Below are 14,520 nucleotides of genomic sequence, written 5' to 3'. Positions count from 1 at the left end.
TTTTTTCTTTCTTTTTTTTAGATTTTTTTAATTTACCCTTTGACACTAGATGAGGAGTGTTTCGTTTTAACGTGTGTTTGTTTGACGGGACAGCTGTTTGAAGACGTCAGACATTGCATTGACTTTAAAAAATGCACATTCAAAGATTCATCTGTGACAACATGATGCAGATTTAATCTTATTGAAAACAAGCAAAATGTCTCTTGCTCATCCCTTGTGTGTCCTTCATGTTTCTTTTTTAATTACTGAAAACATGTGACCTGTAGTGATTCATTCCTTTGTTGATGTCCTATATTTATATTTCTTATGATATGAACCTTTGGGTCAGAAATTAAGTATAAAGTAAAGTAAGCAATCATTGCAGATTTAGCTTTGTCATTACGAATCACTTTGTACTGTAAGAAAAAAGATTAACGTCAGTTAATTCTGTGTAATTTGGTTGTTTAAAATCGAGTCACTAAGAGACATTTTAAAAAGTGTGTAAATCGTCCCCACTCTCATGGTTGCCAACATTTCCAATTTTTACCAGCTGATATTCATATTTCCGACAGCTCTTGAATGCATCATGAGCCTCCTCCCCGTGCTTCCCTTTATAGAGCCAGCTGTTGACCAATCGAGAGTTTCACTTCGCTTCTCTGCACCGAGCCGGTTCAACAACAACAACAACAACAACAACAACAGCAACCTGTGGACCTCCACACCACACAGCGGAGAGTACACGCTGTTCTATCCGCTCTCAGGGATCCCCAGCCGGGGCATGTCCGCAACATGTTCGACTTAAACGGAGGCTGGAACTTGTCCTTCGCCGGCTGCGGGTTTCTGGGGATTTATCACATCGGAGTAGCCAGCTGTCTGCTAGAGAAAGCGCCGTACCTCATCAGAGAGGCCACGAAGCTGTACGGAGCCTCCGCCGGAGCTCTGACCGCCTCTGTGCTCGCGAGCCAGGCTTCGATAAGTAAGAAACTGGAGCTCGATTATCGATTAGTTATGTCTACTTATGGTTATAGAGGACATCAAAGGTCCTCTGATAGCTTTTTATTCATATTCATATTATTATCGTGTTTTTGAATGTTTATTAATTAAATATTTAAGTTATGTCAGTTCAATTTAAACATAATCTTAGTCACTAAAATGACCCAAGACATTTGAATAAAAACTACGGATGTAAAAATTCACGTTACTCAGAAGACTTTTGATAACACTGCGATAAACGATACGATTTAAGAATCGCTAGTATTGAAATAAAAACTTCGACCTTTCAGCGTAAAGGTGTTAATCACGATGAGATTAAGGTCTAAAATTAACCTGTTCATTATTCTGAATAATTATTTTTCCATCTGCACTGAGTTCCCTTTTCCATGATTGTTATCATGGACTTGAACTTACTGACCTGAAGTTTCTTATTTTCTTTCTAAATAAAAGCAGTTATCCACACAGGAAGTAAAGCAGACTTGGCTAAAGACAGTACAAATTACAAAATAAGAGCATAAAACAGTTTTGAAATGCAAAATAACGGAATGTCAAACGCAATTTATTCCCAAATACATCAAACATTCTTTGGCAGAACATACACTGCAAAAAAAAAAAAAACGCTTTAGGGTGATTTATAATTAGTTTACAATCCTCTCAGCACTCTGCAGCAGAAAACCGCTGTAGAGGAAATGTAACAGTGACTAGAATCGACCCCATTATTCAAACACTCAGACCAAATACCAGAAGTTGACACTTTATAATAATGACATAAACCATCCTGACGTTTCTTCTTCAGGGCTTTAGAGACAAACATGGCTGACTTATTAATGATTCATTCTCCACTACTCCTCAATCACATCGTTTATCTGTGCTCCTCCAGGGTGTTTTTAAATATGCCAACTTCAAGAGCCAGTGTACCCTAGATTTTAGTAAATACATGTATTTTCTTGGGGAAAAGCAACGCTCCTGCGTTGTCGTTTTGGGGTCGAAATCTCCAAAAAAAAATGGATGTAAAAGATGTTTATTTTCATTCCAGCTTTAAAAAATCTCTCTAAATCAGCCGATATATCAGCAACTGTTGAGTTTTTCTCCTCTAAAATTGGTTTATATCTCAGTTTAGCAGTATATTTCATCATCACTCTTTGTCAAAATCTACATGTTTGGATGTCTGCCTTCAATATGCATTCAGTTTAATAGAAACAGAAGTTTGATTTTGTTTTTGAGCAGTTATCAGACCATTATTAGACTCTCAGTCTTCAAAGCAGCGCAAACACGGCGTGGATAATTAGCAAAAATATTAGATCAGCGTCTGAAATCGATCCTCTTCACCTTTAAAGGGCTGGCTGATAATGCTCTCATTGATAGACGCTCGGCATGAGTTTGAACGGAGCGTGTTATCGTAAGAGAACATCTCATGTCCCGATGCGGACGGCGTGAGTCACAGGAGCCTTTCCGTGTTCAAACATCCCGTGTGACGTCATTTCTCGGAAGAGGGGTCACGGTCTGTCCCCTGACTCCTGTGGAGATCAATGCAGAGTTTGTTTGTTTGTGTTTCTTTAAAACTTCTCTCCCTTTTTTTTTTTTTTTTTTTTTAGTCAAATGCTGTGAAGATGTCATCGAGGTTGCAAAAGAAGCCAGGAAGAGAAACCTGGGTCCTCTTCACCCGACGTTCAACCTGGTCAAGGTGATCAAGACCGGTCTGGATCGGGACCTGCCGTCGGACGCTCACGTCCTGGCGTCGGGGCGGCTGTGCATTTCTTTGACCCGAGTGTCAGACGGGGAGAACGTGCTGGTGTCGGATTTCGACTCCAAAGATGAGCTCATCCAGGTGAGGGGAGGTTACTGACATGACAGAGCAAGTCCGCAACACTGCAGTAACGAGGCGCTGCTGTCATTCATATTGATTCTGCAATGGCGTCATATCAGTGTCCACATTGCGTTGCAGTGTCCAGTAGTGGAAGGGAAAGAGCACGGCAAAGCGGGAGCTCCACATACACACACAGTCAGAAACGTACACACTCAGCGCTGCACGCCCCTGTTGGCTCTGCCGATCCTGTCTCGCCCCTAAGACGCCTCTGGAGGCACAGAGGGGGGGGATCACTTCCTCCCACTATTACACCTCAGTAACGTTCATATTGAAGCTGAAACGTCACCGGGATGTAAAGATCGCGCCTTGGAACAGCAGATGGAAGAGGGCTAATGTCAGGTTGGTTTGCAGGGTGTTGCTGACATTAGCAATGCGGGTAGCACCACTGGCCTTCCATCCTCCAATGTGTAACGTTGTAACACATTGCACTGGACGAGTGGTTTAAAATCCGTTTAACTTGACACATCCGTCACTGTGCTGGAGGGACGGCGTCTGTGTCTCTTCCTCTAACTTTGAGTTTTGTCCGTAGGCGCTGATCTGCAGCTGCTTCATCCCGGTCTACTGCGGCCTGATTCCTCCGTCCTTCAGAGGAGTGGTAGGTGACAAGTTGCTTCTTATCTCTTCTTAAAATGCACAAAGTGGAAGTCACATTGACTTCTTTATATCGTGCGAAAGCTTCTTTTTTTTTTTTTTAGGAAAAGTAAATCAGCATGTGACGGAAGTGAAAAAAGGAGAAGGACGTTTGAAGCTGCAGCAATAAGCACACATAAACAGAAACTTCCTCACGAGCTTTATCGTGTTGCATAAGAAGAAGTCTGTGTTCGAGCTGCTGCAATCTTAAGCAACACATCTTTAAATTAAAAGTGAAATCTAAAATGCGACTCTGCTGACCTCACTACTACACCAACAGAAAATGGCACAGGTGTAAAGTCCAGGTTCAGAGTGCAGCACTGCTGTGAGATCATCTTATTAGTCATTTCCATGTTTTGAAAAAGAGCTGCAGTTGTCATTTTATCTGTGATTCGTTGCTGCTGATGTCGGATCTGGCTTCATTTGGACTTTGGCACTGATCTCAGTCAGAGCTTTGATTTCTCTGTTCGCGTGCAGCACTGAGCAGAGCAGCGTGGGTTATTCACAAACACAGCACAAACATCAGACACATTAGATTAAGATGACGTTATGAAGACGTAACACAGAGCAAAGGGCAAGTGCTTTTTAATGAAGGCAGATAACAAGTTATCAATAAGATTACTTCACATTTGATGGGATTGTATGAATGAATGAGTTGTTAATGAATATAAGGGAGTCGACTTAGGGCGCCTCTATTTGTCATGGATGTGTTTGTAATGTCATCTAAACTTTCTGACAACATTAAAGAGAGAACAGTTCTATACCAAGCTGATGCTGAAGTGCAAAATCCTGCAGTTCCTCAAGTGTCCACTGGAGGCTGGCTGCAGAAGCACAGGAAGTCACATACACACCCATTCTAAAAAGCCTGTTTTTACAGCAGAGATCAACATGTTTACAGCCTGGTTCAAAAAACAAACAGGTCTGATTAGCTCATGTCTCAATCGGCACACACTGTACGGGGGAGGTGAATGTTTTGATGACTCATCAGTTTTGATTTGATGAAGGATACGTATTATCCAAAGTTAAGCACGTAGCTGACTTGATTGTCAGATGGGCACGATGTAACGGTTTGTCAGGAGGTTTAAAACCCGCCTCAGCTCCAGCTCTCAGCCTGTCGTTAGGTTGACTGAAAGTTAGACTGAGACAGCATTTCCAGCATGGAGACCACCATCGATGGGACTCCAGCGCCCCCTGCAGGAACAGACGGCTGACGTCACTCAGGCTTCAAACATTCATATTTACAGTCTGTGGTCTATAGTTGCCTTGATCAGTCGGTAAATGTGTGTTGCTGTGTTGTGTTGGACACTAGCTACACCTCGAATACAAAGGAGTCACTCAAAAATGAAGAATCAAAACGAACGACTGACGTTCAGTCTAAACTCTTCCCATGAATAGAGCTTGTTGTCTTTGTTTGGGTGACAAAGTCTGGTGTAAAAGACGGCACAGAAAACCCAGCGACACCAGTAAACGGCTGCTGGATTCTGATAAACCGTCTATAAGATGTCTACATGTCCATCTTCTGTCTGTAAGACGTTATCTGTGGATTCTGTACATCGTGTACGCTCACAGCTCAGTCAGCTGTGACTCACTCACTTTATGCATGAGTGTGCAGCTTTCTGAAGCACGGCACCTCGTGGTCTAACAGCGCTTTGAGCAGCTTGAGTGATGTAACATTTGTCAAAACTAATTCTGGCCGCTTGTACCCGCGATCTTGTTACAAGTTTCCTCTGGAGGGTGTCTGGGTTCATCCTTCGAGACAGGGTGAGGAGTTCACAGGGGAGCTCTGAGTAGGGACGCTACTCCTTTACATCGAAGGGACCCAGTCGAGAAGGTTTGGGCATCTGATTAGGATCCGCCTGGAACGCCTCCCTTTGGAGGTTTTCCAGGCACACCCAACTGGGAGGGGACCCCAAATACACCCAGAGTTCCCATGAGGGATTATATATCCAGTCTGGCCTGGGAACGCCTCGAGATCCCTGCAGGAGGAGGAGCTGGAAAACGTTGCTGGGGAGAGGGTTTGACCTACTTCGCCTGCCGACCTCGGATAAGCAGAAGAAAAAGGATTCATGTTTTAAAAAAGCCCCCAAAACAAACTCCAAGAAGTTTATTTTAACACTTCATTCCTGGTTTTGTAATAATATCCAACAAAGTGACTCGTGTAATTTTAAAGTCTGATAAAGGTGCTTCAGATTACTTAATTCTTTTTTTGTGTTAATGTTCAACCAGCACCTGATACATGACAGGCGTGCATGACTTTAACGAGTTGAGGAAGATATTGGGAATGTTTACAGTTTTTTTTTATAGAGCTGAAAGTTGAAGCAGTGACGGAGGACTTTTGCTCTATTTTCAACCCACAAAGAATTTGGAAGCAGCTGTTAGAAAACTGTCGACTGTAGTTATGTAATAATAATTATAACCTTACATAACTATCGTCACCGTTGTGAGAAACCAGACAAGGCAAAGCTAAGATTACTCGTATCAAAGTTGACATCATTCTGGGTTTCTGGCATTTAGTTGAAATGATTTTTGAACAGTTTGTGACTAAGACGTGTTCTGTCCTCCCACAACCACGAAAACGGAGCTTTAAGCTAAAGCAGCATGCTAACACAGACAATGCTAACATGTTGATCCTTTGATTCCTGGCAACTTAATCTCAAGCATTAGGGCGAGGCAAGTTTATTTATGGAGCGCCATTCATACATGGAGTAACTCAAAGTGCTTAAGACAGGTACAAGAAACAACATTAAAATAAAGACAACACATTAAAAAAATATATATTAAAGGTGACATATTCTCCTCCTTATCAAAAAGTGTTAATAAGTCTCAGAGCTCATCCAAACATGTCTGTGAAGTTTCTTGTTCTAAATCCACTCTGATCCTGTATTTGATCATGCCTATGAACCCCTCTATTTCAGAACAGAGAAGCCAGCACTTCAACATAGCATGTTTCCTTAATGTCTGATCATATAGTAAGGTCACTTTATAATTTCACTCACTACACATCTTACTGACTTTTGTTTATCTGCTTTTTTTTACTTATTTCGGTGTGCATTCGTCTTTAAATCGTTTTCTTTGAGAAACAACAGATTTGGCTGAGAGATGTTGTATAAAAGTTTGATTGATTGAAAGAGGCCCAGCGCTGATGTCATAATCAAATATGACACTTGGTTTCATTTTTAGAGCAGGAGTGTCAAAGTACGCTCTATGATTCACGCTGAACGATCCCGACCTCCGTTCCCTCGCTGACCCACATTCAGTCTCGTCGAGGCTGCGTGTGACACAGCTGGCAGCATCTCTGGGATTTTTACCCCCCCGCCACTTTAGAGCAAGGTTAATTCCTTCTCTGCAGCGTTTTAAGCCCTTCAAACAAGAAACCGTCCTTTCGTTTTACAGATTCTACGGAGATTAAACCTGAGAGGAAAGCAAAGCATTTTATTACACAGATTTAAAAAAAAAAAAAAAAAAAAGGTCTCTCAAATTTGAGTCGATTGCACATGAATCAAATTGTAGAGTTTTAACATGGCAATGGGGTTTTTGTTTCTTTGGGTCATTATTTTTGTAAGGCTGAAGAAGGTCCAAACTTTACATATAAAGTAACCAAATCTCTGCACTTGTGCCTTTTAAATTTTTTCATTGCTGCGACATGTGCACAGAGCGATGCAGGATCAACAGCACGGCAGGCTGCGAAGTCAACAAGAACTTAAATGACCTTTTCATTATCACATGGAGCTGAATCATCCGCAGAGGTCTCCTCTTCTCGTAATCCAACAGACCGTGTCATTTAAAGACTTAAATCGATGAATTAAAGCAGTTTCACGCTGACGATCTGTGTGGGGTTTTTGACACTCTTTGTTTCTCAGACACAGAAGGTCAGGATGCTCAGAGTGTTTTTAAGGTGAATAATCTGACAGTAGGATTTAAGATCAATGTTCAGAGGTTTGATGTTTTATTTCTCTTTGTATGAAGCTGTGTATGTTTAATCTGTGTGTCTCCAGCGATACGTGGACGGCGGGATCAGCGACAACCTGCCGCAGTCGGAGCTGAAGAACACCATCACCATCTCGCCCTTCTCTGGCGAGAGCGACATCTGCCCACGGGACAACTCCACCAGCTTCCACGAGCTGCGCTTCACCAACACCAGCATCCAGATGAACCTGGGCAACATGTACCGCCTCAGCAGGGCGCTGTTCCCACCTGAGCCAAAGGTAGGTAACAACACCACAGGGACTTTCTGCTCTTACAGACCAAGGAAAAGGAGGGGAACATTTTTGTTTCTGGAGAGCATTTAATGTCATGTGTGGTTGAAAAGGTGAATTATAAATGTTGCTTTGGTCTGAATCCTGAATACTCACAGAGTAAATCTGCAGAGTGTCTCTAATCTCTGGAAACTTTGTACGTGACAGAGAAGATTGTAAATACTGCGGTGCAGTTTCCATCAACTCTCAGCTGACGGTCCATTTTTCCACTCTTGTGAAGAGACTCTTTTCTGCAAAATGACCGTGTAATGCCTGTGACAGTGTCAGTGAACCACTGCCTCGTTAAAACTCCCATGAACCTCTGCAGACTGTAGTCGAGACCTCTCGGCTTCTTTTGGTTTCGGATGTAAAACGCTGTAATTATCAGTGGTAAAATTGCAGCTGCAGGAGCCCGACATAAAAGTATCATAAACTTTAATCTGCAGTGAGCTAATCAACCAACTCCCTCTCTGAGGTGGAAGATGAGGTTTTAGGATAAAGAACATGCCCGAGCACGGAGAGGATTTAAAGGCCCACTGTCACATGTCGGTAAAAACGCCTCTTTATAAAGAAATATCTCTCGTGGTTTTTGCCCTCCTTACTTCCTCCTTATCTTCCTCTGACTGTAAGACGTGTGCTCCCTGATTTCTCCCCAGCTGTTGCCCGTTTTTTATCCCCCGTCTTGTTTTTTTTCCTGTCGCTGTGTTAGGTAACCTCTGAGATGAGGTGAGCTTTGTCCTTGTTGGAGTGGTGGCGCCGTGTTTGTTGTGTGTCGTTGTGACACATTCAGGCTCCTCCTCCTTCTCCTCATGACCCCTCCCCTCACGTGTTACTTGTGTGTTTTATTGCCTCTGCAATACCGTCTGGATCCCACGGTTATGTAACCAGGAGCACGAGTGCATATCGGAAGTGGGCAGGTTTGTTGGGACACTTTCCTGGAGGGAGGAAAAGCTTCTCAGTACCCGGCTGCATGAGAACCGGCCTGAGGGGCAGTCCCAAGAATCAAATGTCAAATCAAACACAGAGCTGTGCTTGTGTTTTAACACATAATTGTGGTTTGTGTGGCTGTGAGCTGATCTCTTGATGTCAGAGTTGTATTTTATTGGACGAGTTTCTCTTATCCAATGAAAGAAATAAACTGCAGGTTGTCACAATACCAGATTTTTAAAATGTCACTACTAAACTTATAAAAATGAAAAGATATGGAAACCTGTTTCGACATCAAGGAAGCAAAAATCAGAAGTCCGAGGCACCAAATCCTGGGCAATTTATTGATTTCAGGGACTAAAAATTGCATGCAATCTCCTGCACTCTGTCTTTATTGAACATATATTTAAATGTGTGAGTGCAATTTAGCCAGTGCTGTCTGCGGGTTAAGAATACGACTGAAGGGGCTCCTGTAGCATAGTGGTTAGTGCAGGCGGTCTGGGTTTCGGGTCCGGCCTGTGGCTCATTACCCCACTCTCTCTGTCTCTCTCTCTGTCTCTCTCTCTCTCTCTCTCTCTCTCTCAAAATAAAAACCTTTAAAATAAGACATGGGACTGAAGATCCTTGGGAGAAAGTTTTGTTTCGGTTTTCGTTCTTTAAGTCTCTCCCGCTGCTTGTGTGGGTCACGTGAGAGGCTTTTAAAAGGGAGTGAAGAGAAGCCTCATATGGATGTTTGCTTTCTTTCTCTATAGACCCTGAACATATTTTGAAGCTTCAGGGCTTGAATGTCAAAGCGGTGACATCTAGTGGCTCGTTACAATCACTGCAGCAGCACGATGGGAAAGGTGTTGGTGCTTTAGAAGTTGTAGTCTGCCCTGTTTGTTCCTGCTCTGACTAACTGCCTCCTTTTTCAGGAAGAGAGTCAGCAGTCCTGTTATGAAGATCAACTTTATTAACTTCATCAGACCGACGTATTTCGGCTTGTGGCCTTCATCAGGGTCATGATGAAGACCACAAGCCGAAACACGTCGGTCTGATGAAGTTAACAAAGCTGATCTTCATACTTGAAGTGTTGCCGGATCTACTCCGAGCTCCTCATCCTCTCTCTACCACCCTCCAGAGGAAACTCATTTTGAATGAAAAATTGTCTTTTATTGCATGATTTCAACTAAAAATTACAGCGACATTCAATGTGAAGAATCAAAACTGTGAACCAGATTAAAGCCTGTTACCGCTTTTATTTATTTTTCTGTTCTAAAAGTCGTTCTGTTTCTTTCTTCAGGTCCTGGCTGAGATGTGTCAGAGCGGTTATAAAGATGCTCTGCGCTTCTTGGAGGAGAACAGTGAGTTTATCTACGACTGTCTATGAACATTATCTCATTATGATACGCCTCGGTAATAATCCGGGTAAACCTTTGGACCGTCACTGATGTCGTCGTGTTTGTTTGTGTCCTCAGACCTGTTGATGCTGCAGCACCCGACCTCGGGCCCCGCCCTGCAGGAGAGCTCACCCTCCTGCTGCTGCAAAGAATCAGAGACCACCAAAGACTGGGTGCTGCGGAGGCTCCGCCTGCTGAGGAAACAGCACTGGTGGCTGGACGAGCAGATCGCTCTGCCCACGCCCATCAAGAAAGGTACGCTGTCATCTCCAGCTGGTTAGCGATTAAGAGTTTGCAAATTGAGTAAAAAACTGTTGGATATGCTGTGTTGTTGACTATGTGCCATGTGTGTGTGTGTGTGTGTGTGTGTGTGTGTGTGTGTGTGTGTGTGTGTGTGTCAGTGTTCTGCGAGGCCTGTCAGGATAAATCCGGCCTGTACACCAAAGTGTCCGGGATGCTGCCGATGAGAGTGGCCTCCTACATGCTCATGCCGTACACTCTACCTGTGCAGTCAGCCTACTCAGTGGCTCAGAGGTGAGTAGACGTTAGAGACTGTGTGAAAGAAGAGGGTCTGAAAGGTTGCTTTTTCTGTACTGGCCAGCAGGGGGCGACTCCACTAGCTGCATTAAGGATTGTTAAAAAAGCCTGTGAGAACATCAGCCTCCTTTCTCTCGTGATTTATTCCTCAGTAAATATTTCCCGAACGAGTTTATGATCTCAGTCTTTATCAAAACAGCATGATGTTCATTTAGTACGTTATAGTCCCAGTTAGAGTCAGATAGACCATGACGCCTGGAAGAAGACTGGGTGGGGGGGTTACCTGTGATTGACATGTCACTACCTCAGAAACCTGAAAATGTCGCCCTAATCAAGCCGTGATATCATTGCATTTAAAGAGACACACACACCAAACGGAGCGTTCTGAGAGAGCTGGTTTACACAGGGTCACAAACCTCATCTGGTGCTTGATTCATGTTATATTTTGACCAAAGCACAGCACAGATGTTTCATTTAGACCACAGGAAACTGTTTGAAAAGGTGGAGAAGGGGGATAATATGTCCTCTTTAAGAACTGGATTTGGGACTTCAAAACTGAGCCTGATCAGTCGGAAAAGAATTGCTCGCCTGGCAGATATTCCAAACGTTTCCACTTGGGGGGGGGGGGTTACTTTCAGGTTGAGCATCAGCCCCCCTAATAATGTGCTGTAAAATGTTTCCCTTGTTATTCACCCACAAGTCCCCTCTCAGCTTTTAGACAGAGCGTTTAACAAATCCTCCACAGATCAAAGATTCAGAATCAAAAGGCTTATTATTCATTTTGTTTGCACCCTGAGGCGTCCTGTGAGAACTCCTTTAGATGTGGGCCACCAGGAGGGATTGAATCATTTTATTATGTGATATTATTTTATAACTTCTGCATCTCTCACAGGTTCGTGGAGTGGATCCCGGAGGTGCCCGCCGACATGAGCTGGCTGTTTGGTGTGGCAGGAAACGTGTACCGACAGGCGTGGAAGGGAGGCACGCCAGCCACCTCTATTAGGTGACTGATGATTTCCTTTAGCCTTTAGTGTGACATGCGTCCTCACAGTATAGTTTAAAAGTTGTTTGCAGTTTGTTTTAGTTTGACCTAAGGCGGCTGTGACCCACACGCTCTGGTGATGAGGGAGGTTTTAAAACAAAATAGTGTTTCTTAATGTTGTCTCAAAGTGCCTCTATGCATGTGTGAGTTTTAAATTACGTAAAGTGTCGTTTGCTTCATAGTGAACCGTGCTTGAGGAAGTGCTTGAGCGAGCCGCCTCCCTCTACAGACGGCGACGAGCCAACGCAGAGAGACCACCCTCCTGCTCTTTCCTCCCTCGACCTCCACGGGAGCTACTGGGAGATCCCAAATTCTACCTCCTCTTCATCCCCTCCCCATCCTCCTCACATCGCCCCCTCCTCTCCCATGCAGGTCTGCTTCTTCGTGGGCCTGCAGGACGAGCCTCAGAGCCCAGCATAGCCGTGAGATGACCAGCACTTTAACCACAGCGGTGTCAAACGTTCACCTTCTTTTGGAAGCACAATCGGTGGATTGGTGGTGAACCTTTGAATCGTTGCTCATCTTGGACTCTGTACACTCCAGACGGCACCCAGTGTCAAATATTTTAACGAGTGCTCTGGAGAGCAGCGTCACGTTTTGCTCAGGATCATGGATTTGTTTTATGACCTGTTTTTAATGTGCAGTCTCGTTTCACAGTTTGACTACAACCTTACCTACCTGTTTGTTTAAAAATATTTACTCAGTTATTCTTCATTCCAGCATTATTGATCCAATTGTGTCACTTTTTCTCCGCACAATTCACTCTTTCAGTCCTTCTGATTATGTTTGTTTTCATTGTGTCACATGACGGTTTTTGGAAGCCATGTTGGACGTTTAGCAGTCCCTATGTGTAACATATCGAAGGTTCCCATGAATATAAAGAAACAGATGTTTATCATATTCCTTGCGCATCAAAAGTTGTTTTGTAGGTATTCTTAATATTTTAAAGTTTGACATTTCCTGAAAAACACAGACACATTTGTAAACCTTCACTTTGGCGTACACAAGTTTATACTCCCAGTTTACATAATTACAAATTTTAAAAATTTCACTGTACATCCTGTCGGTTTCAAGCCCCAGTGCCTGTACAAGCTAACTACATGTTAACATCCAGAGCTTGCTAGCCTTCGTGTTTTGCTGGATTTTCCATTCCTTCGACTTATTTCCGATCTTTTGATGACCACTTGTCTAACACCGTGGCCAAATACCTAATAATTTTTTGTCACAGTGAATGGTGTTCAAATTGTTGCAACTGTTAGCATTTCTCGTTAACTAGCTTATTAGCTGTAGTAAACAAACAGTCTTTCCTGAACCAGCTGGAACATTAATATCTACTTTCATTGATTAATGTTATTTCATGAAAGGTCAGTCCATGACTAGACAATCTTTAATGTTGTTTAATTAATTCTTCAGTGGTGTGAAAGCCTGTGTCAGATGCGATAGAAGTTTTAGCTAACATAGATGTTGGCTAATGTGAACATTTGAATCCCAAAAGTATTTTTATATAATTAAATTGAGAAAGAGTAAAGCCTGATTTACCCACAATTTCTACATATTCCACTCGCCGTTCTCCAGTGGACCAATCACAGGGTTGGAGGTCTTAATCGTTTCGACGTGTAGTTACATTTTTGAGGAGGTGTACTTCAGGCGTACTTAGTCTTCTGCGTAGGTAAATCAGGCTTAAGAGAGCTGCCGAAAACTATCTTCTTTGAACAAGTATCACTCTAATCTTACAAAAAGAGGATGTGCAATAATGTGTTTATTCTCACGTCCCCCAAGGTCAGAAAAAAAAGGTGAAACATTGCTCTCAAAAATGTACATAATTTTCTAAAAAGTTGAAAGATTTGAATCTGGAGTGCTTGGAGCAGCCGCACAAAAAAGGTGTAGCTGAATTGAAAAAAGACGATTGCGCTCAGAATAAACGCTAGTTGGACATGGGGCCTAAGACGATTGTAGGGTACCATAATCTATAGGAATGCTGGCCATAGCTAAAAAAAAAAAAAAAAAAAAACTCTAGTAGTGAGAAACCTAAGTGTCCTTTAAGCAAAGACAACAATCAAAGCCCTTAAGCTTAATGCCAGCAACAGACCGCCATGATGGTGTCATGTTGTTAATAAGAAGATTTGAAAAATAAGGAATTTCATTTGCAATAACGGAGTTTACTAATCCTGGCTGTGCTGTCAATGAGACTGCATCCGGTGGTCGTGTAACATCAGTGTTATCAGTGTTTTTCAAAATGGTCTGACCTTTGACTTGTGAATCTGTCATTTATCACTTGAATGTAAAGTTGTGTTAAAGCACTGTGACTTTCTCTTTAGATTAAAATCTTTGAAAATGATTGGCTGTTCATCAAGTTTTTTCTGCAGGTGATGAAATATTCACCTTGATTTTTAACACATTACAGCAATTCAAAGACCTTAATCCTGGCCTGGAAAAGGAAGAGGATATGGAGCCCCTAAAGGAACATGGATTGAAATCATAAAAATGTGAGTGCAGAGTCCTCGAGCAGGAACTGACTCTAAGGAAGATGTCAATCTGCCTTGCAAAGCAACTAAGAACAACAAATCAGTCAACAAACAAAGGCTTGATTTGGATCAAAACCTCTTATAATTAAGGATACATTTTTAGCCTTTTCTACCCTCCCACTGTCCCACATAACACAAGATTCTGATGGCAAATACCACATATTACCATCAGTGACCTTTTGTGACGCACAATGGACACTTTCAATCTCATCCATTGACTCGTCCTCCTCTGTTGCTCAACACTCCCATATTTTCAGCTCTGACTCCAAGATCTTAGTCAGGCTCTCCTCACGGTGTCGGATCAACCTGCCCTTAGTTTCATGATTTTCTGATGGACTGGTTTCTTCCATTTTTCTACTTCCTGTCTGGGTCAAAATAGCCTGTACCTCTTTCTGATGGTGTCTTT

The 14,520-nt window shown here is 42.8% G+C and overlaps 1 protein-coding gene across 1 annotated transcript; it reads left to right on the top strand.

Annotated features, from left to right (window-relative positions):
- Positions 1–634: 634 nt before the first annotated feature.
- Positions 635–13,927, top strand: pnpla3 (patatin-like phospholipase domain containing 3). The gene is made up of 9 exons (XM_020634826.3): positions 635–955; positions 2,568–2,800; positions 3,369–3,434; positions 7,465–7,674; positions 9,914–9,974; positions 10,089–10,265; positions 10,412–10,544; positions 11,440–11,550; positions 11,772–13,927. The coding sequence occupies exons 1-9, from the start codon at positions 769–771 to the stop codon at positions 12,007–12,009; spliced, it is 1,416 nt and encodes a 471-aa protein (XP_020490482.1). The 5' UTR covers positions 635–768; the 3' UTR covers positions 12,010–13,927.
- Positions 13,928–14,520: the final 593 nt, after the last annotated feature.

Source organism: Labrus bergylta, chromosome 23, assembly GCF_963930695.1.
Source record: "Labrus bergylta chromosome 23, fLabBer1.1, whole genome shotgun sequence".
NCBI lineage: Eukaryota > Metazoa > Chordata > Actinopteri > Labriformes > Labridae > Labrus > Labrus bergylta.
This window is presented reverse-complemented; position numbering and strand designations above follow the sequence as displayed.

What these genes read in the sequence shown, in the direction of transcription:
- pnpla3 (XM_020634826.3), top strand. Translation starts at nt 769, where the DNA reads ATGTTCGACTTAAACGGAGGCTGGAACTTGTCCTTCGCCGGCTGCGGG. An exon ending in TGTTCCCACCTGAGCCAAAG is followed by an intron (nt 7,675 to 9,913) that starts GTAGGTAACAAC and finishes TTCTTTCTTCAG; the next exon opens with GTCCTGGCTGAGATGTGTCA. An exon ending in GCCTACTCAGTGGCTCAGAG is followed by an intron (nt 10,545 to 11,439) that starts GTGAGTAGACGT and finishes CATCTCTCACAG; the next exon opens with GTTCGTGGAGTGGATCCCGG.